This window comes from Molothrus aeneus, chromosome 1 (genome assembly GCF_037042795.1).
Source record: "Molothrus aeneus isolate 106 chromosome 1, BPBGC_Maene_1.0, whole genome shotgun sequence".
Taxonomy (NCBI): domain Eukaryota; kingdom Metazoa; phylum Chordata; class Aves; order Passeriformes; family Icteridae; genus Molothrus; species Molothrus aeneus.
Window position 1 is genome coordinate 66,227,356 of NC_089646.1, and position 25,045 is coordinate 66,252,400.

Genomic DNA, 25,045 nt, shown 5'->3' on the forward strand with positions numbered 1-25,045 from the left:
CTTTAGCATGCATTACAGCAATGCAAGTTTTAGTCATATACTATTGTATTTATTGCTTTTTAAAATTATTATTGCTTTCTGGGTTATTCCTAACGTGCTTGGCCATTGCAATTTTCATCTTTAGGATGATGAACTACCCCTTTTTTTGTCTGATCAGTGAAAAAGGACATGAAAGCTTAGGGAAATATGGGACTAATCAACGTCTGTATTTAATTTTCCAAATATTTATCTGGATGGAATAGGACCCTTAACTTTTGAGCAGATGACTTTATCAGAGAAGAATTGTAACTTAGCTGATTACAGCAGACTTTCTTGCATGGTTAAAATCCTCAGGGCAAGGCCTGTTTCCATGAACACCTTCATCTCCTCCCCAACATTGGGGAGCAGGGTAGCAGTGACACAGAGCAGTGACCTTCAGCTGCAGACTTGCAAAAAGTCAGTTGAGTATAAAGACCATCTAGAGCAACTACAGTGAGTGCAGTGTCAGCTGGTGCTGGCAGTATTCTGTGACAGAAAGCCAAAGCTGCTTCCCTGGCACATATTCCCCCATCTGGGCAGTCAGAATGGAAGAGCTAGTGGTGACTGGACATCTTTTGCTGTGCTTATAGGGTGCTACAGGACAGCAGGTTACAATGGGGTTGTGCTTTAACAACTAGATTGTCAAACACCATAAAGTACAACAAGGGCTATATAAAATAGCTGATGTTCTGAAACCCCAGTGACTCACTGTGTCTCTCCTAAGGAGAGAAAGTCACTGGAGCCACCTTCTGTGGCTGCCTGAAAGGCACACCTTTGCAGGTCCCACCTGGTGCTTCTCACTTAGCACTTGATAAAAATCTCCCCTCTTGCTCCTCTCTCTGCTAACCATGTGGCAAGAAACGTCCTTCTGTCACTGCTGGTTCCATGTGCCAGGTGGATGGACATTGCAGGAGGTTTTCATCATGCTGCTTATCAGCTACTTCTGCTTCATGACGCAAGTATCTTCTCACTGTCAAACCCTCTGGCAGAAATTACCTTTGATTAGTTCATTCTCTGTAGGTTATCCAGATGTGCTTTTTGATAGCAGTGCTATCACATTTATTTCCTAAGCACCAGTATTTATTATTGAAGAAAAAAATAAAAAATATTTTAGACCCCATATTTAGACCCAGTTACCCACTCTTTTAGGCATAGGATGGTGGCATAGCACTGTTTTCTTTACCAGGTTGTTTGTCTTAGTTCTGGAGAAGAGCATCTCATGGAGGAGCTGGAGAGGTTTCTGTTGCTGATGGATTTGCTCTGGCACCTGATGTGCGTGCCAGCAGCCATCTCATCAGGGGGATGTGAACGTCACTGTCACCATAGAGACAGCAAGGAGGATTCGGTTTCAAAAGGTGAAGAGAAGCTGGGAAGTAGGAAGGTAAGCTGGGTCTGTATCTCAACTCATGAAGGATTTTAAAGCTGTATTAAAAAGGAGGCCACAGTAGAGGAGCACTCTGAATATTTATACACATGTTTGGAAATGTGCATCTAAGTATTGCTTCCTATGCATATATTTACATGTATTCTTTTGAATAGGCTTGGGTGCAAAAAACCCAAATACAGGTTTTTGAGACCCTTCTAGCATTCAGTTTGTACTCCTCCAATTAATTCTTCTTTTGCAGGTGATGTAAAAAAAACAAACTTTAATTATATTTAAGTTTAATTTTGAGAAGTTGTAAATATCCACTGCTTCAAGATTTTCTGTTTTGCATAGGAGCTGAGTGAGCTGTGGTGTGTTCTAAATTAACGTTGTTCACTTCTACCCCATCTTGTGGTCTTCAGTTGTGCTCTAGCAATGGCATGGATGTAAAGCAGTGGTGAGTGTTGACAGGCAAGGTAGGGATCAGCCATAAGTCATTGTTTAACCACATGGGATTTTAAAGCCTGAGTCTTTACTGGCCTGGGACAGCTTGCAGATCTCTCTCTGCCCACTCTTATATCAGCAGATAAAATCACCCCTCCTCAGGGTTTACTCCATCCCTTGAAGATATAACCTCAGTGATGCATGGACTCGTTTAAAGCTTCAGTTTGCATGCTTATAATCCCCAGCAGGGTGCTGACCCCAAAAGGATGTTTCTTATACCTTGGAAGCAAAAGGAAATTCACAGGTATGGCTCTGAGGGGAGTGGTGGCAAGGAGGAGTGCAGCCAGCAGAGTGACAGATTAGCTCTTGAGTAATGCCATATAAGCATTACTACAAAAACGGTGGTGGAAGGCTTATAGAGACTGATAAAGGACTTTGTCTGCGATGCCATGCAGTTCTGGATGCCACTGGAGAGGATGGGGCTGGGTGCGTGTTTCTGATCTCAGGCCAGAGATGCTCAACAGTGCCCTTGAGCTCCTCTTGTCTTTGCCCAGCCTGCCACAGCTCGAGCAGGAAATAGCCAGAGTACAGCAGGTTTTTTAACCATGACACACTTGTCTTGACAGCTGGAGGAAGTCTGGCGTGGGAGCCAAATCTCCTGGCTTTGTGTCAGCTCTGGGGTATCTTTCCTGTTTTGGGAATTCCCCGCTGGGGAGGTACTGCTGCTGTTTGGAGCAGAGCTCAGATCTCAGCCCCTGGGGCTGTCCACTCTGGGAGATGTTTTTGGCAAGGATAAGTATTTTTTGCTATTTCTGAGTCTCTTTGACTTTATAAATAGCTAAGTGACAAGTAAAATTTGGGTATTCACCCTATGGCTGAATTTTCCACAGGGATGTTTGCATGTGTGCGTAATACCATTTATATTTATTATTCCTGCTGCTGTCGTCACTCACACGTTTTCTGCAAACAGAACAAAGGGCTCCCTTTGCAGTCAGCTCATGGTCTAACTGCTGCACAAAGACAGTGGAGGGCACGGAGAGTGCCTGGGGGGCACAAGGAATCCTTGAGATAACATTGCTCAGGCTTCTGTTGTCAGACCTCTACAAACCATGATAATACATGTAGGCTTCATGCTAATGAGAGGCAGCCAGGGTGTATGTGAAGAACGGAACTGTCTATTTACATGCAGCTGGGGCTTGCATTTTTGGGGGTACCGTTGTTGGGACATGCAGGGAGCTGGCTGACTTCTGTAACAAACTGCATTTTTACCCGATTTTATCTGATGGCTGCTGCAGGATCTTGTCTACCCAGATTTTAGTCATTCATCCTGACTTCTGTTTTAGGAACCTTCTGACCAAATTGATCTTTGGTATTGATATAAAGATCTGTGCTGGTGAACTTTCGGGTTTGACTCACTTTCTGGGATCAGCCTATGTCTCAGTTATGGTTCACTCTCATCATTAATCATTTGATCATGCTTTTTTGAGAGAACAGAAACTGTGATTTATGTTAGATTCAGAGTTCATCCAGTTCACTTCCCAGTCTCCTATGGTGGTGGTGGTGGTCTCCAGCTGTTTCAGCAAAAAGAAAAAGAAATCCTGCATTAGGCAGGAAGGAGATAAGCTCTCTAAGCTGTAATAGAAACTTTGCTTTCTTCAACAGACAAACCATTCTCTGAGAACTTGATTATCAATTAAGATTACTACGAAGCCAGATGCTAAGAGGAGATTTAGATACCAACATTATCAATCTGATCTGAAAGGTTTTACTGATGCAGAAGCCACTTCTGAGTGACAACAAAAGCAGGAGGACAGAACATAAAGATGGGCTTGACCTCCAGCCTAGAGCCCTGAACTTGGCACATTTAATCAGCTACTTCTCGACTAGAGGGGCTAATTAGCCACTCCTCTGGTTGCTCATCCCCTGCAACCTGCTCTTGCCACAGCATGTGTATGTTTTACCTGCTGGGGGAGAATTGGGAACAATACCTACTCTAACAAACATCACCTTTTTTTCCCCTGTAGGTAATATAATTCCTCTGTAATACATAATACCTCTCCTATAATGCTTCTCACTTGACTGCATATATTGTAGTGGTCAAGGCCTGCATCTGGAAACTATGCGGTAACAATATATTTTTTCTTCCTGCCTACAGTAGGAATATTTATATGTACCAGATTTTTGCCATGGTCTTATGAGGTAGTACAAGAAGTAAAGCCACGACAGCTATCTTACTTGCGGTGTTATTGTGTGATATTGTCATGTCTTCATAAGAGTTTCTGAGGTCTTTTTTGGCTGAGGCTGTTAAGATTGGCTGTAGTTGTGTTTTTGCTTTGAGAATAAGGGAGTACATCTCTGCCATCATGCCACTGGGTTTGCTGGCATGTAGCTAATTTACCAATTTGTGTTGAAAAGGTAGGAAAAAGAAAATGTGAAACTGATGCTGGGCATGATTTCAGAATATAGAGATGTTTACTCACTGTCAGCATCTGTGGTGATCATGGTGATCATTGTCCAAAATTAGATATTGCTTTTCCTCTACACACTTCCATACACTGGGTTAGATGCTTGGATTTTTCAATTGCCTCTGAGCTCAATCCTTCAAGTGTCACTTAAGATACTTACAAGCCTGTTTATTTTCACCTGTGCTCATTCTGCAGAAGGATGAAAGAAGCAAAAACACTGTTCTGAGTGCTCAGTGTTATTGTGGGGGTATACAATCCCTTTCCATGAATCAGTGGACTTTGGGGAGGGTTTCCAAGTGTGTCTAAATCCTGCTGTGCTGTTGGCCTTTCTCTCAGATTGGGCCCCAGCCAGCAAGGAAAAATTTTCAGGCAATCCAGCCAGGATTTTTCCATGTGATAAAGGGAATGATGAACTCTAAGCTCTGAACAAATGACTCAGTGCCTCTGGTGCTGAGTTAGACCTATCACTGTGCCTGTTGCAGAGGCACGCAGTCCACACCCAATTTCATCCTCTGCCCACACACAAATGTGTCATCTATCCGTGAATGATTGAAGTGCTCATATCAGACATGTTTACCTGGGAAAATTGTGGGAATTAACCTAAAAGGTTATTATGTGCTTCTGATTTCTTTCCTCTCTGGTCGTTCTGTCCCCTCTTTGGATCTGTTGCACCTTTTAGGGGGTCCACTTGTGCAAGTAGGTCTGTATGGGAGAAACGTATTTGCAGGGCCATTTGCGAGTCATATCAGTCTAAGAAAATGTAGTGGGCGGGACCCAGTGAGATAAAATAATGTATGGAAAAGAAACTTATCACTTTCCTTATCTTGGGTATAAATATTGTGTCTTAATGCCAAGTAGTGCATGAAAATATTAGTTTGGATCAATGGAATTGATAAAGGCATATGCTCTTTGTTTTCATGAATAGCAGAGGATTAAATTGTGGCTGTACCTGGCATCCATATGCAAGTCATGCGAGGTTCAGCTCAGTTCTATGAAATGTAGTGCTATGAAATTCATTCACCTTCACCACACTGTGTAAGAGAGGCTGTGATATCATTTAGGAAAAAGTGACTTTCTAGGCTAAAGGAATGTGAACAGGTGTATCTTATGGTTTGATATTATAATTACAAATGTTTAAGAAATGCAGCCTTCCACGGCCTTGATCAGAACTTTAGTGTATACTTGTGTGTATCTCTGAGATTAGGAATGTTAAGCAAGGTTCTCTGGCTTTTGTGAAGGATGGCCTCAAGCCATCCTTCAGAGCACAGGACATCCTTAGGCAAGGATAATAAGGATTTGTCTCAAAGCAAAGGTGGAGGCAGAAGCCTGGTTCATGAGAAGGTGGTTTCCAAGCCACCCTCACTAAAAGGGAAAGAGAAGATAGGATCTTCCGTCTGGGAAGAGTTTTTCCAGGTATTGCTGACAGAACAATTGCTTTCTAACATTAAACAGCCTAGAGCTGGAGGAAAGGAAGATTTCTTCTGTGGAACTGGGAAAAAAAAGGAATAGAAAGAGGAAAAATCAGGTTCCATAATCTCCTTTAGCCTTCAGAGGACTATAGAATCAATGCCTTCTGAGGAAGGGATACATGGAAGCTTTGTAGATGACCAAGGTTTAGAGCATCTGTCATTGATTTTCTCTTGGTTCACTTTCCTTTATCTGCCAGTCCCAAGAATTCCCAAAGTAAACTGAAACCAGAAGATTTCAGAGTCCTACTTCTGAAGCCAGTCATGGCTGAGTCACATCCTGCCTTACCTGACATTGCACAAATGACCCAGAGAAAACGGCATGATGTGACTGCTCTGTGGTTACTTAAATGAGAAGGATGGTTGGTGGCATGCATTTCTCAACAAGAAGAACAGCAAGATACTTTTTTGGAGAACTGTCAGCAAAGGCCGTTGCAGAACAAAGGAGGTACAGGCATTAATCTGGGATAATGATGGACAAGAGGTAGCAGGAGGATCTGAGAAGATGTGAGTCTCTTAACATGTGACAGTTTTTACTGGAAAGCCAGGAGCACAGGTTTGACTAGTTCCTAAACGAGTCAAAATTTTTTGGCTAGTATTTAAGAAACAACTTACAGTATTAATGGCAGCAATACAAAGGAAAGAGAAAGATCTTTATCAGTCATTTTCACTTTGGCTTTAGTTAACTTTTATACACAAAAATATTCAAATACAACTGTGTAAACATACATCACACTGTGTTGTTAGTCTCTGAGTTGAAATATTGTTACATAGGAATGGAAACAAATAGGAGCAAATAATTTAATTCCACAACATCTGCAAGTGACAAGAGGTGTTAGGGGTTGGTGTTGGGGCCATCTTTGTTGGTGATTGGACAGTGGGATTGAGGACAGCCTCGGGAAATTTGCCAGTGAAACCAAACTGTGGTGCAGGTGACATGCTGGAAGGAGGGGATGCCATCCAGAGGGACCTTGACTTGAGAGCCTTGAGAGATGGCACTGTACGAACCCCGTGAAGCTCAAGGATGAGCACAGAGTCCAGCACCTGAGTGGGACAATCCCAGGCACAAATAGGCTTGGGTGGAGAATAGATTGAGAGCAGCCCTGAGGAGAAGGACTTGGGGGTGTTGTTGGCAAGAAACTTAGCATGACCCGACAATATGTTTTTGGAGTCCAGCAGACCAACAATGTCCTGGGCTGCACCAAAAGAAGCAAGATGAGGTCAAGGGAGTTGATTCTGCCCCTCTACTCTGCTCTCAAGTTACCCAGCCTGGTTACTGTGTCCAGTTCTGGATGACCCACCAATATAAAGAAGGAACCCATTGGAAGAAGTCCACATAAGGGCCACGACAATGATCAGAGGGCTGGAGAACCTCTCCCATGAAGTCAGACTGAGAGCTGAAGTTGTTCAACTTGGAAAAAGAGAAGGCTCTAGGTAAACCTTAGAGCATCCTTCCAGTTTCTGAAGCAGGCCCATAAGTGAGCTGGAAGGTATTTTTTACAGAAGGTTGTAGTGATAGGACAAGAGGTAATGGCTCTAAACTGAAGGAGGGTGGGTTTAGGTTAGATATTGGAAATAAATTCTTTACAGACATTGAGGGGAGGCACTGGAAAAGATTGCCCAGAGAAGCTGTGGATGCCCCATCCCTGGAAGTGTTCAAGGCCAGGTTGGGTGAGGCTTTGAGCAACCTGGTCTAGTGACAGGTGTCCCTGCCCATGGTAAGGCGGTTGGAACTGGGTGATCTTTAAGGTCCTTCTGACCCAAACCAGTCTATGATTCTTTGAAATGCAAACAGAGATTGAACTCAACACAGTATTGTGGTTTTGAATGTGGGACTGTCACTACCAGCAGCCTCCAATGCTCAGGATTTGAAGTGCACTCACTTCTTGAGTGTAACAATTGCTGGGGGAAACTGCATTAAAAAAAAACAAAACAAAAAAACCAAAAGTTTTCCATATAAGTCAGAGACTTATCCTCTACGAGTATAGGATGATGTAGCTCTACTAAAAAATTTTGGGTAACAGTCTGTGGAGGCTGAAGTCCTGGTGCAAAATCCCTGTTAACATTCACTGTTTTTCTTCCTAATCACCTAAAACTGTTTCATGTAAGAACAGGCAAATTTAATGCTGATACGAAGCCCTCTCTGATTTGGTTTCATATGGCCTCCTTCTTCTATATCCATGATCATGCAACGTTTCACACCCACACATGGTTTCTCAATTTCCTTCACTGCCCCTTTCAAGTATCCTTATGTTATATGAAGCAGCTGCTTGTGTTTAGTAACTTTCTGCACCTGTGGTGCTTTTGGTCTAGGACACTGAAGTAGAATTTCCTCACTTGGCCATGTTGAGATGACAACTGTGCCCCTGGGCTCGGTGCTGGAAAGTATTCAGTATATTCAGTAGCACCATTTGCAGATGGTGTGAAAGAAGCTGCTCTCAAGGCGTCTCATCAGCATTGAGGATGAACATTCATGGTCCAACCTGAAGCAAATTCTTTGACACCCTGATATGAAACCAGCTTGTTTCTGTTGCCTGTGTGCCAAAGAAAGCTGTTTCCTAGTAGATGAATAGGGTATGAAGTGTAAACTTCACATGGAGACTCATGTAATTGCCTTGCATGTTTCAGGAGAAGGGAGATTGTGTGTTTCTGGTCAGCTTGCATCCAGATGGCAGCTTATAGGTGGAGATTTTTTTGAAGGATGCCAGACAGGCTTGTTCTTCATTGTAGCTGAAGCAAGGGTTTTACCTTGCTGCAACTCTTTATGTTACTTTCCTTCTCACCCCAAATTTAATTTCTAAAAATGCATTTTCCCCATCAGAAGAAACCAATGACCCCAGTAGCTGTGCTCAGGTGCAGCCATGGCTGTGTGGAAAAACTCAGATCCTGTGCCAAACCAATTGTTCTGGGGCAGAGCTTTCCTTTTCTTTCCTGCAACTTTTCCTGCACTGTCAAAGTAAGTTCTCCAGGTGCCAAGATGTATTCTGAGTGGCTGTTTCAAAATCTAGTTTCTGATTTCAGGCATGGCAGAATCTGGGGTTTTGAAACAAGTCCTGGATAACTTTCCCAACTTATGTGTCCATGCCATCCATCAATCTTAGCAGTTAAGCTTGGAGACATGTCCAAGATTACACAGTGAACCTGAATCAAAGCCAAGAATAAGTTTAAGAAAATGTGGTAATAAATCACATTTTTTGGTTCAAGTAGAATATCTTGGTTCCTGAAACTTGCCTTCTTCCTGTGATTTTCTGCTTGGGGGAGGGAGGGCAGAAAAAACCAAAGAGTTAATGCTTTAAACATATTAAATATCTGCATATCCTTTATTGTGGGATCCATGGGATAGTGACTCCAGATTCATCTTTTTGTTAAGGTGAACCCATCTTTGAACTTGTTATTAAAGACTACAAAGTGGCTATAACTCTTGTAAGAGGACAAAACAACTCTTTTGAAAAATACCATGTCTATTGTTTTTGCTGATGGGATGACCAGGAAGACTCCTGGTTCTGATCTGTCCTGTTGTTTTTCTGTATTATTGTTGTCATAAATGTTTGATGGAAAAAAGGAGTCACTACAGTGAAGAGTCATTGTTTGCTTCATAAAACCATTACCTTAAATACTTTATTTCCATGCAAAAGGAAATATTTTCCTTCCACGCAAAAGTACGAACTTCAGAATCTCTAGCCAAATACCATAGATAAGTCTACTTTATTGGCATGAAACAGTGCTAAGAATAAAGTGTTAAGAAGCTTATAGTATGCTACAGAGTGCCAGTGTAATATGATATTTATTGTTCTATCAGATAAGTTGTCATAGTTTAGTACAAGGGAAAGAAAGAAGCCCTCAAGGTTAGAGGCAAGCTTTAATGTCCAGTTTTCCTTATGTGCTGATTTTGGTTTGAGGGAAGTTAATTTTCTTCACAGTGGCTGGTATAGGGCTGTCTGGTTTGCTCTGAACACAGGGTTGATAAAATAGATATTTTTCTTATTGCTGAGCAGAGCTTGCACAGAGCCAAGGCCTTTTCTGCTCCTTGTACTGCCACACTGTTGAGGATACTGGGGATGAATGGGAAGCTGGGAGGAGACACAGACAGGATAGCTGACCCCAAGTGACCGAAGGGATATTCCAGACCATATGGCATCATGCTCAGCATGTAAAGGTGGGGAGAAGAAGGAGGAAGGGGGGGATGTTTGGAGTGACGGTGTTTGTCTTCCCAAGTAGCCACTACATGTGAGAGGCCCTTCTCTCGTGGAGGGGGCTGAACACCTGCCTGCCCATGGGAAGAAGTTAATTAATTCCTGGTTTTGTTTTGCTAGTGTGAGCTACTTTTTGTTTCCCTATCAAGATGTCTTTATATCAACTCATGGGTTTTCTACTTTTTATCCTTCCAATTCTTTCTCTGATCCCACTGGTGGCAGAGTGAGCAGTTGTACAGACTTGGTTTCTGGCTGGGATTAAATTACAACACCTTATTATTCATATAAAGTGACACTAAGAATATGTTCATCTGATGCAATTAAGTGGCAGAAGGAATTGAATGTGGCCAGGCATTTAGAAGATGGGCTCCACGTTCAATTCAGCCCATAGTCCTGCTGTCATGCTATTGCAGAGGACCTTTGGGATCTCATGGAGTCCTGCTGGATTTTTCTTGAGGAGTGACTTGCCCACACACAGCTTACTGCAGCATAGACTCCTGTGATCATCTTTGTTTTGTTTTCTTTGGTCTTTATTAACTGTAACCCAATAACCAGTTGTACGGATGCCTGGGAGAGATCCAGCAGTTTCACTCATTCAGCAGATGAAGATATTTCCTAATCCAGCTGTCCACTACTCTGGAAGCATTTACAAAATCTCTCCAAATATGAGATTTCACATTCTTAATTCAGATATTGAAAAGATGGGGAGAAAAAAGGGAGAAATAGGAAACAAAGGAAAAAAGAAAAGGGATTTTTTTAGGCATTCTTTATGAATCTTAAGGAAGAACAGTTGCTTTGTCACCTTCACCAAAGTGTAAAGTGTAAGAAGTAACTATCTAAAGGCTTAAACTTTACCAATGGGAATATTGATAACTTCAAACTGGAATGTCATCCATTTATGATTCATGAGTCAAAAATGGAGGAGAATTAATCCATCCATTCTGAGACAAAGAGCCACATACAGTTGCCATAGTTGCAATACAGTTTCCACTTGCAACATGGAAAGTCTAAACTAGGAAGACCCCATTAGTGAGCCAGGGCCTGAAAAGGGCATTTTGGGCACTACATCATGCATTTTACTACTACTACTACTACCTTTCTATACTTTCTGTCAAGTACAGAGCAAAACCATGGGTTTCGTTCCGATGGAACAAAATGGAAGATCCGCTGAAGGCTTCTTCCAAGTCCTGGTGTGAGGAAGGTGGCACTGTGCAGAATCACCCACTCACTTGTAGATCAGGGCTGTATTAGGCCTTTCAATAATCTCTTGAAGTCTGAGGGAGAGATTGATTTTACAAGAGTTTAACATGACCTTCTGCAAATTCTCATTTAATTTTTGTGTTAACAGTTTAGGAGGTGAATTGATTTAAAGGGAAGGAAGTAAACCAGTGATGTTAGTTTTAATGTTAGTTTAGTTTTCAGCTATCATGGGAAAAACCCACAAGGAGATATCATCTGGAATAAACATGTTATATAAATAATTCTTGTCAATTGCTGTCCAACCTGTGATAGATCTGTGCGAGTATTAATACTTCACAAAGTATTAATTCTGATACTTCTAATTTTGTCACTTCTGCTCTTTCTACCAGCTTCTGTGGATTTCCTGAGGTCCCTACATTTTGGTTGGGACCTATGTAGTATATTGACAGCATGATCTCAAGTTTTCCAGTGGTAGTCTCCTCAGTGGGCTCCACACCTTATTTGACTTCGGCACAGCACCATGTAGGCTGCAGTGGGAGAGTCTGCAGAGACAAAATCAGTCTGGTCTCAAAAGTTGCTACTCATTAATAGCTGGAAGTTACTGCTTCTACGCTGAGCAATCTGTGGCCCCTGTTTTGGGTAGGTAGTAAACCAGTAGTAAAAGTAGTAGGCCAGCACAGATTTCACTTGAAGAAAAAGCAGTAGCAAGTGACAACTGGGAAGGATTTTTCATCTGTCAATTTTAATTTTTGGGATCCTGTTAAGTAGTTAACCCCTGGTCAATAAATGAATAGGGATGACTTAAGGTGACAATAAACTGTACACAATCTCATAATATGTCATGTCACCCTTTTAAACTCTGTATTGTCTGCTGTTAAAATTTGCATGAGAAAACCCTCAGTTTATTAGGGTATGAAATAAACATGTTGAAATTTCCAGTGAAAAAGAGCTTAGTATTTGGGCTATCTTATGTGTGACTGATCAGCAGTAAGTATCTGAAATTCTTTTCATCTTCACCAAATGAGGAATGAGGAACTTCACAAATGAGTTCTCTCAGATCAGTAAAATTATACCAACTTGAAATTGCTGAAAAGATATTAGAATGAGTTCCTTTAGTCCTTAACTTAGTATTTGAGGGAGGGAGGGAGAAGGAAGGATGAGGGGTCAGAAAAAAATGAAATGTAATTGTGTCTTTTCTGTTATGTAGAAATTTTTGCACATCCTCCTACTGCAAATGTTCTCAGTTGGGACTGAGCTTGTACTTTAGTCTGCTGTGTTCAATAAAGTAATTCATGCAATAAGAAAGTGTGTGCATAATAAATGCTTTTCAGGATTGAGACCCATAAATTACAGACTTCCTCCTCATTTAATGTCTTCCACTCAATATGTAAGATGCTTTTAAATTCTACTAATTGTCCAAACCAAATCCTAACTAGACAATCAATGAACCTATAGACTGTAGTGTCTTAAATGAGTAAATTACATCCTTTGTAGCATTGCTCTTCAAACCCTTTTCTAAAGTAGTGAAAAATGAAGTATTAAAGTCTATTTTCAGATTGGGTGTGACCCAAGATAGCAAAATCCAAGAAATCCAAACCTCACTTATTCTCCTAACATGGTAAGTAATGCTCAGAAAACAGCTTCTTCTGGCTCAACTTACCCACCTTGTCATGTAAAACTGCCTCTTCCAAGACAGGTTATCAAAATGTTAGTATGCCACTAAAACCTCAAAAAACTTCACTGATCTTTAAGCCTTTTGATGAACCTGTGTGGAAAGGCAAAGTCATTGTTTTTTTTACTTCCAGACTGCACCAATCCAAAACTGGGGAAGTAGGTGTGGGGCATCAAGTTGTGCCCAAATGGGTGAGAAGGAAGTAGGGCTGCCCTGCTCTTCTCCAAGGTAGTGGACAGGTGAGAAGACACACACACAGAATGTGTGGGCATCCTCTCTGGGTGTGTGCTGGATTGCTGCACATGGTAATGTGTCTCCTTCCTGTTTCTAAATTCTCAAATCATTGCTGGATGCTACCTCATTGAAGGTTTTTTTTGTTTTGGTTTTGTTTGGTTTTTTGTTGTTGTTTGTTTATTTGTTTTGGGTTTTGTTTTAATTAGCTGTAACTATTGCAACATGCTATTAGATTCTACTCTAGGTCTCACAGTATCCATCAGTGTAGTTTTTCACTTTGTTCTGCTGGTGGAGGAAATACATATTTTCAGAATCTTAGTTTATATACATATTTTCAGAATCTTAGTTTATGGGGCTGGTAGTCAACTTTAATGTTATTATGGAGGTCTAGTTTTAGTATATGTTTTCTCTGATGGTAAAGCTCACTTAAGGATAATCTTTTTCCTTGATGGAGTTGGTTGTGCCCTGGCTGTAGTGGCAGAACCAAGTGCATGACCAGTGAAGTGGTTCAAGGTAAATAATGAAAAAAGAGGTGGTTTGGGGACAGATATTTTTAATCTGGCTTAGATCTACAGTAAGTACAGCCCAGTGAGACTTCAGTGAACTGCTTTCCAAGGACAGGAGTGAATGGCTGGAGAGAAGAAGGGGGCAGACAGCAAGAATTTATTAAGCTGCTGCATCATCAAGGAGAGCATGCCATGGGATTGCTGCTGACTCTTCTGCTCTACCAGAGGAAGTCAAGCAGAGAGCATATCAGTTTTACAGCTTCTCCATTGGTTACAAAACAGCTTTGGGCCTATTGGACATGCCATCTATCCCAAAATGCAGGAATTCAGAAGCAGTCATGTTTGACTATTCTTTGCTTGTTCAAGGTCCTGAGGTAGCTGTTCTTCACATGTAATAAATGAAACATCACTAGTATTTATTTCAAAGGGAGATTTGGACCAGGAATTCAAATCTCAGAGTCAGAATTTCAATTGCAGATCTCCTGGCTGGGACAAAGAAACTTCACACCTAGCTGTGCTGGCTGAAGATACCAAGTTTAAAATATGCCAGGCACAATTTTCCTACTATTATTGATGGAAAACTAATGGAAACCATTGCAGACTTTGAACTGTGTGTGAACTGTCTTATCAGCTAACAGGGTCATAAAAACCAAACTGCAACTCTGTTCATTAGTCAAAATATGTCTTTATACACTGCCATTTCTAATTAGTGGTATTCAAATTAGAAATGCATACCTAATTCCTAATTCCCTGTCTAATTTATGCCATTGCCTCAGTTTCCTTTCACTTGTACTTGGTGGTTATGTCTCATTAACAAGTGCCTGATAGGGGAGTGCACTCACTGGGTTGAATATATTGATATATATATGTATAGTCAGTGTCAGCTGGCATATAGGCTGATATAAGGGGGACTAATGGGAATGTATGAACAAGTAGCCTGTGTTGTTTTGTGTTGACACATATATGACACTAATCTGGAAACTCCTGCCAGAGGCAAGTGAAATATGTTTTGAACAACTAAAGGTATTCCTTCTGGGACTGCTCATACTGTATGATTTCTGTCTCTTTGCCTGAAAGAAAACTCTCCTGATCTATTAGCAACAGTATTGATATCTGAAGTGATGTATGTAACGAATGCAACTTTTACAAGAAGCATTTTCCTGTATTTTCCAGTGAATCCTTGCTTATACTCTTGTTTAATTCAGAAAGAAAACCCTTCATATTACACTTTCATATATATATTTGATCTTTGAACTAACAAACAGCAAAACTGAATTTTTCGCTGTGCAGATTCTCTCCCTGAGAAGAGAGTGCAGATTGTGCTATTTACAGTGAAACTTTCTTTGAAAACTATGCTCCAATCATTGTAGGGTAATTTCCTAAACTGTGGGGTGCCTAAAAATAACTTCTGATTGGTTTGCTTTTCTTTGTAGCAGTAGTAGCAGTAGTAGTGGTAACCAGAAAATGAAAAGTAGACGTTCATAAGGAAGTACTAAACTCTATGGCAAATACAAAATATAGTCAGAAAATGAACTTCCCTGAAAATAAATTAGGGAGGAAATTCTGAAACACTTTTTAAAAGAGGTTGTGTCTCTTGCCACAAATGTTGACTGATAATGAGTACTTTATACTTAAATTTTTTTATTTACCTTTGCATATGATGTTTGCTTAGAGTTTACAATGCTGTTTCTGCACAAGCAAAATCATTCACTGGTTTTGTCTCTAAAGCACATATTATTTTTTTCAGGATTTCATCTGCAGCTCAGTACTTCTAACTAACATTGTTCTGTAATGTGAAGACCATGTAATTTAAGAATTACAAGTCACAAAACTTTCTGTAATGAAAAGAATTTTTTTTTTCTTTTTGCTGGTTAAGAGCTGGGATGTGGGTGGGAAGGGAAAATTAAGGACAGTGGCAGTGCTGAAGTTCCTGATACCATGATGTTGCATCCAGAGTGCTGTGCAGAAATTCACTGTGGCTGGTAGAATCACGAAGGTAACAAGGAGCACCTGTTTTACAAGTAGAAAACTGGAGGAAAAAGAATTTTTGGCTTGACCACAACCATAAGGAGCATGATTTTTTTACTGTGCTTGGTCTCTCAATCCTGCCACTTGCTGCCATGTTAATCTGAGCTGTCTCCCAGTCTCGCAATGGGCAGCTCTGCAAAAAAAAAAAGAAAAAAAAAAAAAAGAAAAAAAGAAAAAAAAAAGCCTGGAAAGAAGGATGGGAGCTTTTCATCCCATTCTGGAAAACCTTTTGTCCAGGCTGGGGCTGGCTTTTTTCCTCCCTCAATGGCAACTGTCAGGTGAAGATCACAAAAAATTTCAGTACTTTTAAATATGAGCCCTGGGACTTTATCAGGAGATGGTCATCCTTAAGCCAGGCTCTGAAGTGGTGTGGTGCTTTCCATTTGGTGGGAAATGGGAATATTGGAATGGTGGCACAAACCCTAAAATTTTGGTATTTCCAGCTTTCGCAGGAGTTGCTGGTTTGGGCTGAGATAAAATATTGTCATAGTAGCTTGTGTGGGGCCGTGTTTTGGGTTTGTTATAGCAGTGTTGATAACATGATGTTTTACCTGTTGGTGAACAGTGCTTACAGAGTGTCAAAACCTTTTCTGTTTCTCACACCACCCCATCAGTGAGTGGGCTGGGGCTATGCAAGAGGTTGGGAGGGGAAGAAGTTGGGACAGCTGACTCCATTTGATCAAATGGATATTCCATAATATATGATGTCATGTCCAGCAATAAAACAGAGTGTGAGGGGAGTGGGTGAAAGGTGTTTGGGGACTGGCTGGACATCAGTCAGTTGGTGGTGAGCAATTGTTTCCTTTTGGATCATGGTTTACTTGTGTCTTCCTCCCTACTCCCTTTTCTTTTTTTCCCTTAATTTAAAAAAATACACTCTGGCAGCCCAGAAGGCCAACCATATCCTGGGCTGCACCAAAAGCAGCATGGCCAGCAGAGCAAGGGAAGTGATTCTACCACTCTGTTCTGCCTTGGTGAGACCACACCTGGAGTGCTGCTTCCAGCTCTGGAGCCCTGAGCACAGGAAGAAGGACCTGGATCTGTCAGAGCAAATCCAGAGCAGGGCCACCAAGATGATCATAGGGATGGAGCACCTTTCCTATGAGGGAAGGCTAAGGGACTGGGATCGTTCAGCCTGGAAAAGAGAAGGCTTCAGGATATTCTAATAATGATCTTTCAGTACCTGAATGGAGCCTACAAGAGTGATGGAGAAAGATTTTTACAAGAGCACATAGTGACAGGACAAAAGGGAATGGCTTCAAATTAAAAGAGATTAGGTTTAAATTAGCTATTTGGGAGGAATGCTTTACTGGAGGGTGATGAGTTTCCCAGAGAAGATGTGGATGCTTCATCCCTGGCAGTGTTCAAGGCCACGTTGGATGGGGCTTTGAGCAACCTAGTCTAGTGACACGTGTCCCTGCCTATGGTAGGGGGATTGGAACTGGATGACCTTTAAGGTCTCCTCCAACCTGTCTGCATCTAAACCCATGAGTTTTTGTACTTTTGTCCTTCTGACTCTAACCCCTATTCCAGTGAGAATGAGTGAGCAGCTGAGTGGTGCTTAGCTGCCTACTGAGGTTTATCATTAGAAAAATTGTGTATCTATCCATCTTTTCAGGCACACAGAAAAAGGCTAGGAACATCACAACCTATCAAATGAATGAATTGAATGTGAGCCTAATTTTGAGTGTGTTAATAATCTTTATAAAGGCATATTGCAGAAAACTCCTTTCTTTAAAAATTAAAAAAAAAAAAGAAAAATTAAAAAGAAAAAATATAGCATGGATCTGAAATTACTTTGAAGGACCTGCTCCCAAAATTGATGATTAAAGGAGGATAAGCACAGTGCTTTTGGCTTCAAAGGTCAGCCCTGCTGAATTTAAGTGACTGATGGATTCTCTTCACTGGAGGTGCAATTTTCCCCTGAAGAAATATTTCTTAAAGACCAAGGCTGGCTACCTGGTATTTATGAGAGAGTCCAAAGGGAATTACAAGCGGGGCTGTTAGGGTTATCATTTACTCAGTGGTTTCTGCTGATATTGTAGCACAGGGATCCCACAGCTCTGCTTCTTAGCATGTGATAGATGGTGCCCCAGGTGAAGGTGAGGGCTGAGCGAGGGCAGCCCCCGCTGTGACAAACTGTTGCTTTGCTGCTCCTGCCATGAACCTGCTGCTTCTCCTCCAACACCTCAGCTATGCTGGGCATTGCTCTCCTTGATAATGTGCCTGGGCATTGGGGTGCACCCTGGGGAGATTCTGGGTGCACAGCTACCAGCAGGAGGGCTCTCTCCTGCCGTGTGGCAGCGTGGTGAAAACCGTACGTTTTATGGCTGCGTTTGTAAGGCCCTTGTTGTACATTGGTCAAAGTGATTTCTGGTGGCTGATACAGCATAAAATATCAACTGTTGTGAGAAATATGTACCTGAGCATGCTCCAGTGAAAAAGTGTGTTGTTTTGATCTCTCCCAGAGCTGCAGCTGGTGATGGGAGCCTGTTAATAGGGTTGTGGTGCTAAAAGAGTGTTTTTGTACATCTCTCTAATTCCTCCGTTTTTGTATTAAAAAATACATTGCTTTCACTACAGAAAGTTATTAATATATCTTGCATATTTAATCTAGCTACCTTAGTTTTTCCTCTTGTGGGGGAAAAAAAAGCATAATTGGGTGAAAAATTAGAAAACAAAATGGACTATCCAAGTCAAGAACTTCTAAGTAGTTGTTTTGCTTTGCCATTTTACTACAAATGGACTTAAAAATAACTAAAGTCCATCCCTAATTAATGCAAAATACATCAGCCAGGTATGAAATAAAATACCTGGTGGGATCACAGATACTTTTTATGTTATGTTTTGATTGCTGAGAAGATCATGTACTCTGTTTTTGCTGTATTCTTTCAGGACTGCAAGCTAGTTGAATGCTAATGATTCAGCTGTTATCCAGCTAAAGAAAATAGGCTGGTGAGGTTAACTAAGGCCACAGTCAACATCAGTTGATGCAGAGTTGAATGTGTTGCATTTGGTACTATAAAGATAAAAGGAAAAGCAATGTCTAACACCTTCATTTATAAAAAAACAATGAAGTGTCTCCCACTAAAGCAAACAAACAAAAATAAATTTCCTGGAAAACCCAAGTAATAGGAAGTTCTCGAACTCTAAGAAAATCAGTGTTAAGACCCTGATGTTATTAATGTCTCTTCTGAGCTCATTGTTTATGTGTCTTTTTCTTTGCTGTCCTTATTTAATCAATCACATTTTTAAAGATGAAACTCCAAGTCTTCCCATTAATGTTTGGATTCCTGGGCTGTTCTGGCTTCACAAGTCCTTATTGCTGCATCTTTGGCTCTTCTACAATGCACAGATGTTGACCATGGTTGAAAATGTTGCATTCACAGTTGATGTCTTGATCAGTTCTCTTCTGCTGGCAGCTTTTCACCATTCTACTGTGAGGAGGAAAGGAGCCCTTTCAAGTTTTGTTTCTTTTGGTTCATACAGGTGGTTCTTTTTTGCTGTTCCCCTTTGAGTTGTAACAAGCCATATGCCATGCTATTGGGCTTCAAACAAGTACCTGTTGCATCCAGTGCATGTACAGTTCCAGTAGTTGGAAAGGAAAGGCACATACTACTTTGTCTTGAAAACCCATCCCAGATTTTTGATTTGGGACTAGAGTTGTTTTCCGAGACGTACAATGACCAGATCTGTGACTTGAGCCTATCTGCAGGGTCTTGCTGGGGCTTTATTTTCAATATTGCACAGTGGCCTGGGGGCAGAGAGCTTTGCATAGTTGTGGGCTGTAGTGCAGGGGCTGTTTGGGAAGGGCTGGCTCTAGGAGGAGCAGGAGCTGCTGGATTCACAGCCCCCAGCATTGCTTCAATGGCCTTGGCACCCCAAGAAGGGCGCTGAAATCAAGGAGTGATGGCAAAGGTCAGCAGGCTCTCAGCACCAGCAAAGCCTGGGCAAAAGCACAGCCCTTAATTCATTAGTGAGAAACTGGAGTGACAATGCAGCCTTTTTCCATGGAGCACTTGTGGCCTTGTCCACTGTCCATTGTATTGATTTCAATGAAATCTAAGCACACACTCAGAATTAGGCACTTCTTTGCCTGCTGCCCTCAGGAGAGAGAGTTTCCTCAAGTGGGGCCAAACATGTACTTTGTACAGGGCATCTTCTGACCCAGAAGGTCACCTAAGGCTTCTGAGGGACTCTGAAGGGATATTTTTAATTGTTCAAAATCTTGTTTTGTTTTCAGGATCAGCAAAATAACCTGAAAGTGTGTTTGTGTAAATGCTCAAGGGAAAATCTGGCTTAGGAAGAAGCTTGTTATTTATTGTGGGTCAGGTCCTGCAACTGTGGAGTCAGACTCAGTTTTGCCATTGATTTCAGTGGTCACAGGGGCTACCTGTCTGGCCATTTTGAATGAATAAATTTTATTCCCACGTAGAGACAAAAGTAGCTGGAATAAAAATGAGGCCTTTTTGCTGATGTGATATATAAACGGTGAAGTTATTGTATGTTTGCAAAATTATAACCTCAAAGAAGAGGAAAATTTTAATCCTTTTAGTGGAACTCCTGGCATAGGAAAAGAGGCACAAATGGGAGCCATGTATATGCCAGATTACAGAAGTGTTCCTGTGTTTGACGGTTTGATACTGTAGTCTTCAGGTAAGGTGTATTCTACAGCAAACTCTGTGGCATGTTACTAGTTACTCTCTGGTGGTAGAAATTATCTACTTCTGGCCTGCTTCCACTTAAAACTAAGTTTTTGTTGGCATTGCTTCATCTGATCTTAAGTTATGGGTTTTTGTTTATGTTTGTTACCAGTTTTTTTTTTTAACTAGCTGATGCAAATTTTTTTTAAAAAGAGAAATGAAGGAGCAGGACTATATCATCCCTTTGCTCTTTGACAAGGTCAGAGAGGGGATGGCATCAGGAAAGACCCCCCTCCCCCCCCCCCCATCTCTCCAGGTTTATGGGCTGGTACTCTGCAAGTCTGGGTGTTAAACCTAGATGTATTAAGAACTGCAGACTGAAAATTCAGATATACTGCCTTTCCTTTGTTGCAGGAGGAAGCATTTTTGCTGCAGGTCTGAGAAAGGACAGGCTGGCATGGAGAAAAAGGTAAGTGAAGCAAAAGCCATGCTTTCCAAAGAGAAAAGTTTGAAAGGGGCTATTCCTAGCATTGCTATTTCATAATATTATTTGTAGTGTGATGGGAGGGAAGTCAGCAGACGCATAGGCTCCTTTATAGCATTGACAAGTCAAGGAGATGATTAACGAGAGTACCAGACAATGTAATGGTAGGAGAAGGCCCACAGAAGTTAAACAAAAAGTGCCTTCAGAATTTAGAGAATTCCCATGATCCATAGTAGGACCTCATTGTGCTTGTCTACTGTTTCTATTTTTGATTAGATTTATAAACACAGCACCACATATTTTCATGTGGCTCATAGCCCCAGGGCAGAGTGAGATTGACTGCACTGAAACTGTGAGGCTTGTGAATTTCGGGCAAGGGATGGAGTGAAATAAGTAGTGTAATTGTTTTTGTGGAGTGACCGTGGGACCTCTTCTGTTCTGAATTACACATGGTTCAACCCTTTGACCCAACCAACCTCAGCAATGCCTGGTAGATCTCCTAAAGCTGTGCTGAAAGGTCCTATCAGTGACATGTTGGAACATTATCTGTCATGTGAGATGTGTGCCAACAACCATATTAAACTACAATAATTACTAGTGAGGCCATGTTTGTGACAATCTCAACTTCATTTAACCCATCATCATGTTAGTTATTGTTTAAGCAGGAAGTACAAATGGGGACAATTTATGAAATCAAAATGAAGCACCAATGTTTTGTTTAATAAATTGTATGTTTTACTTTGTTTTATTTCCCTTCTAGTTTTTCTTTCTTCCCCTGGCATTTTTGTTCTTGTCATCAGCTCTGTAGCTTGAGTTTTGTGAGGGCTTTTCTATTTTAAGAGCAAGAAATAAAAAGACTAATTCTTAGTAACTGAACTAATACACCAGTGAGATTGTTGTTTCTTTCAGTGCGATTGTAAATGAAAGTTGACTGAAAGCACCGCATTTGTTTCCTAGCAAGAAGCAAAAGTGCTAAGATAATTTGTGTAGGGCTGAAAGATCACACGTGGGTTACTCACTTGATGTGCACCCTCACCGATTTACTCTCCAGCTAGTGGGGCTCTGTATGGCCACGCTTGCACACCTCTGAGCATACACATGATTGGAGTGTACAATTCTTTTTAATTGTATAAAATCAATTTTCTCATAGGTCTCACTGTCTAGGCAGCAAAGCTTTCTGTGGGTCCTCAAAAGGCAGTCCGGTATGTAGAAATTCAGAAGGATTCTTAGCACATGTTTGTTTTCTGAAGCATTTCTGTGTTTTATAGGGGAAGAGGCAAAAGCTCTCCCACGTGTTCCTGCGTGGGCAGCGTGCAGGTTCACTCATGCCTAGCTGTGCCTGGTGTTCTATTAGACTAGACACACAGGGTTACATCTTCCACCCACACACCGAGCTGCTCTTTTACAACAAGCCTTTTCCTTTCGCCTCATTGTCTAGCTGGAATAAACAAAGAGTGGGGTGATTTATTTATTAATTTTATTTATTTTTGATTGCTGCAGAGTCAGCTAAAATCATCTTTGACCCTCCTAAGTGTCATTCTCTTTAGCAATGAAGAGTTTGTTCTCTGCAAAATCTAACATGGAGTACTTAAAGCAGACAGGTGCAAATACCAAGCTGTTTCTCTTTGGCCGCCATCCCTTAAATAGACAAAGTAATAGGCTGGGAGAAAGGAAAAGGTTCCAGCTCCAGCTGCATAACGGAAAGCCTTAACAGGGACTTAGCAGCTGGTTGCAAGAATTAAATGCTGTAAATACCAAGTAATGCATTTGTGTGTGTGTGAGTGTGTTCACAGAGGAATAAGTGCTTAGTGAAGCTGTATCCCTTTTTATGCAAGAGGATCATTCTTTGAAAACTGTGCTCTGCTTTCCGTTGAAAGGCTAATGCTCTCACTGAAGTGAATGAGAACAGAAGCCAACATACCTGTTCCTGTTTACCATTGTTACACTCCTTAGAGCATTTCAGGCCTTATTAGGTTCTTGGAGCCCTACCAGATTGACAATATTTCCAGCTACTTCTCTTTTGGCTGTATTCAAACAAGGCCCCAAAGGAAAAAAACAAAAAAAAACCCAACAACCTACAACAAGACAACCAACCCACAAACAAAACCATGGATGAATCTGCTGAGCTAGTTTGCTGATGTTAGAAACAGTTGTTCATATTAGGAACACCTAATTTAATTTCATGAAAGAGACATAACATGCCAGTATGTGTATGAATCTAAGGTATGCATTTCCTAAAAGGAACTAAAACTCTGTCATTCCAAAGTTGCTCTTCTTTTTGACTTCCAGCTTGCATGGGGACTGCTGTCTGGAAGCAGTAACTTTAACTTTAACTCTAAGGCTGCTGATGAGGTCTGTCTGTGTGATCTTCGTAAGCAGATAAGGGTAGGGAGACAGCTCAGAGCAGAGCTTGTTTACAGCAGGACAGAAGAAAACAGCTAGACATAAATGAGGGCTGACGGTTTCATGAAGCACAATTGGTTGATCACAGATTCAATATGACTGCCCTGAACTGAGCGATGATCCGTACAGTATGCAAAATTCACTTTCTTGCTGGTCTGTGCCCACCAGCCTTCCAGCAGCTTTCCCAGAGCCCCTCAGCCACGGCTTTGAGTGGAACCAGAGCTGAACGCAGCATTGTTGTACCCAATTCCTTTTGACAACAATCACATTCTTTTAAAAACTTCATAGGTTTTAGTTGTCACTGGTTATAAATGAGGGTTTTTTCCCTCGCCATTGCTGCTGCTGCTGCTGCTGTTGTTGTGGTGCTCACTGCTCTCCCAGAGATGCGAGTGCTGCAGGTTCTGGTGCTCCTGGTTTTCCTTTGTTTCCGTCGGTATCAGAAAGCAGGCAGAGCGTTTTAATGATGATGGCATGCAAAAAAAGATTTTAAAGGTTTAAGTCCCCTTTTGAGTGACACGGTGATTAGTCTGCACTGTGCTCAAACATTTCTAACTCCCCTTGTCTTTGCTGTAGTGCAGCACACTCAAGGTAAAAAGACATAAAAAAAATTCAAAGGCAGGACCTGTTTTTCAGCAAGTCATGGAGATTTGAGGTAGGATGAATTGCTACCAACAACAAGATCACCCTTTAAACTCGACTTTGCATGCAAGGGACATCCCCTTTCTGTGTGCTGGTTGTGGATGGACAGATCTGATGCATTTGGTTTGTGGATGCAAGTTGTACCCCTGTCACCGCAGGTGTAAACCAGCACAGCCTTTGCATCACTTGAGGCTCTGGCTTCAGGTTGTACAACTTTTTTTTTTTTTAAATGCTTTTTTATGTTTATTTTGGGATAAGGTTCTGTAATCAGAGGCTTTCTGTAAGGATGTGTGTTCATATGCATTTGTCTCGGTATGCTCACAGAACTGGACTTTGCCTGCAAACAATCCAAATGGTCGCTGAGAGTATTTATTTAATTTGCTATTGAATGCCTAAGTTTTTCAGGTATGTGCAAACTGATTAAAGAGCATTTGCTTTAGACATAAATTTGCATAAATACATACATTAAGTAGTAGTGACTAATGATAAAATGAATGTAAAATGCAACTGGATAATTTCCTGCCTATTCTCTGATGAGAAGGCAAAGTACGATAAAGGTAGGGGGGTTGGGAAAGGAAACCTAAAATAAAAAGCAGGGGAAATAGTGTTATTTACACAACTTAAAATTGCTCATGTGTAAAAGAGAGAAGGATGAGGAAATTGGCTGGAAATAGGTATGAAAGGAAAATGTCTTCTAATTTCCTCTCAAGCACAAAGTGACAAGAACATGTGTTGATTACACAAAGGCCACCACCGAAACACTCTGTTATTCAGCTATGTTGAGAAGCAGCACTGGAAGAATTCAACTCAGCTGTTGGAAATCAAGCATTGCTTTCATTCTAAAAAATATGAAGAACATATTTTCAAAACCTGATAGCAATAAGGGACAAGGGCATAATCTCTTTGCAGTGCACAGGGATCACAAGCCTATTCCATCAGTTACCTGAAAATTCTAGTTGGCATTTGACTGAAGTACCAAATTAGTTGTTTGTGTCACTGAAAAATACAAAATTTTGTGTTAACTGTATTGAATCCTAAAAAAACCAACTAGAACCCCTCAAAGATCCAACACCTTAATACCTTCCCTGAAACAAGACAAAAAACTCTCCAAAATTCCAAACAATAAAAACCCCAAAACACACACATGCACAAATCCACTCCAAAACCCACTGCAGTACACATCTTTATTATGTATAGGGAAGTAAGAATTCCTTTTTTTCTTCTTTGTGCTGTGAAAGTAGCTTGTGCATTTTCCAGACTATAACAGTCGAAAGTTGACTATGGCCA

General features: G+C 41.1%; 1 protein-coding gene across 1 annotated transcript in view; it reads left to right on the forward strand.

The window, feature by feature from the left end:
- Positions 1 to 1,390: 1,390 nt before the first annotated feature.
- Positions 1,391 to 25,045, forward strand: part of LOC136571595 (orofacial cleft 1 candidate gene 1 protein homolog) — a 59,722-nt gene continuing 36,067 nt past the window's right edge. Inside the window, exons 1-2 of the mRNA XM_066572144.1 lie at positions 1,391 to 1,399; positions 20,647 to 20,701. Of these exons, the coding sequence (XP_066428241.1) occupies positions 20,690 to 20,701 (12 nt within the window). The 5' untranslated portion in view covers positions 1,391 to 1,399; positions 20,647 to 20,689. The remainder of the gene's footprint in view (positions 1,400 to 20,646; positions 20,702 to 25,045) is intronic.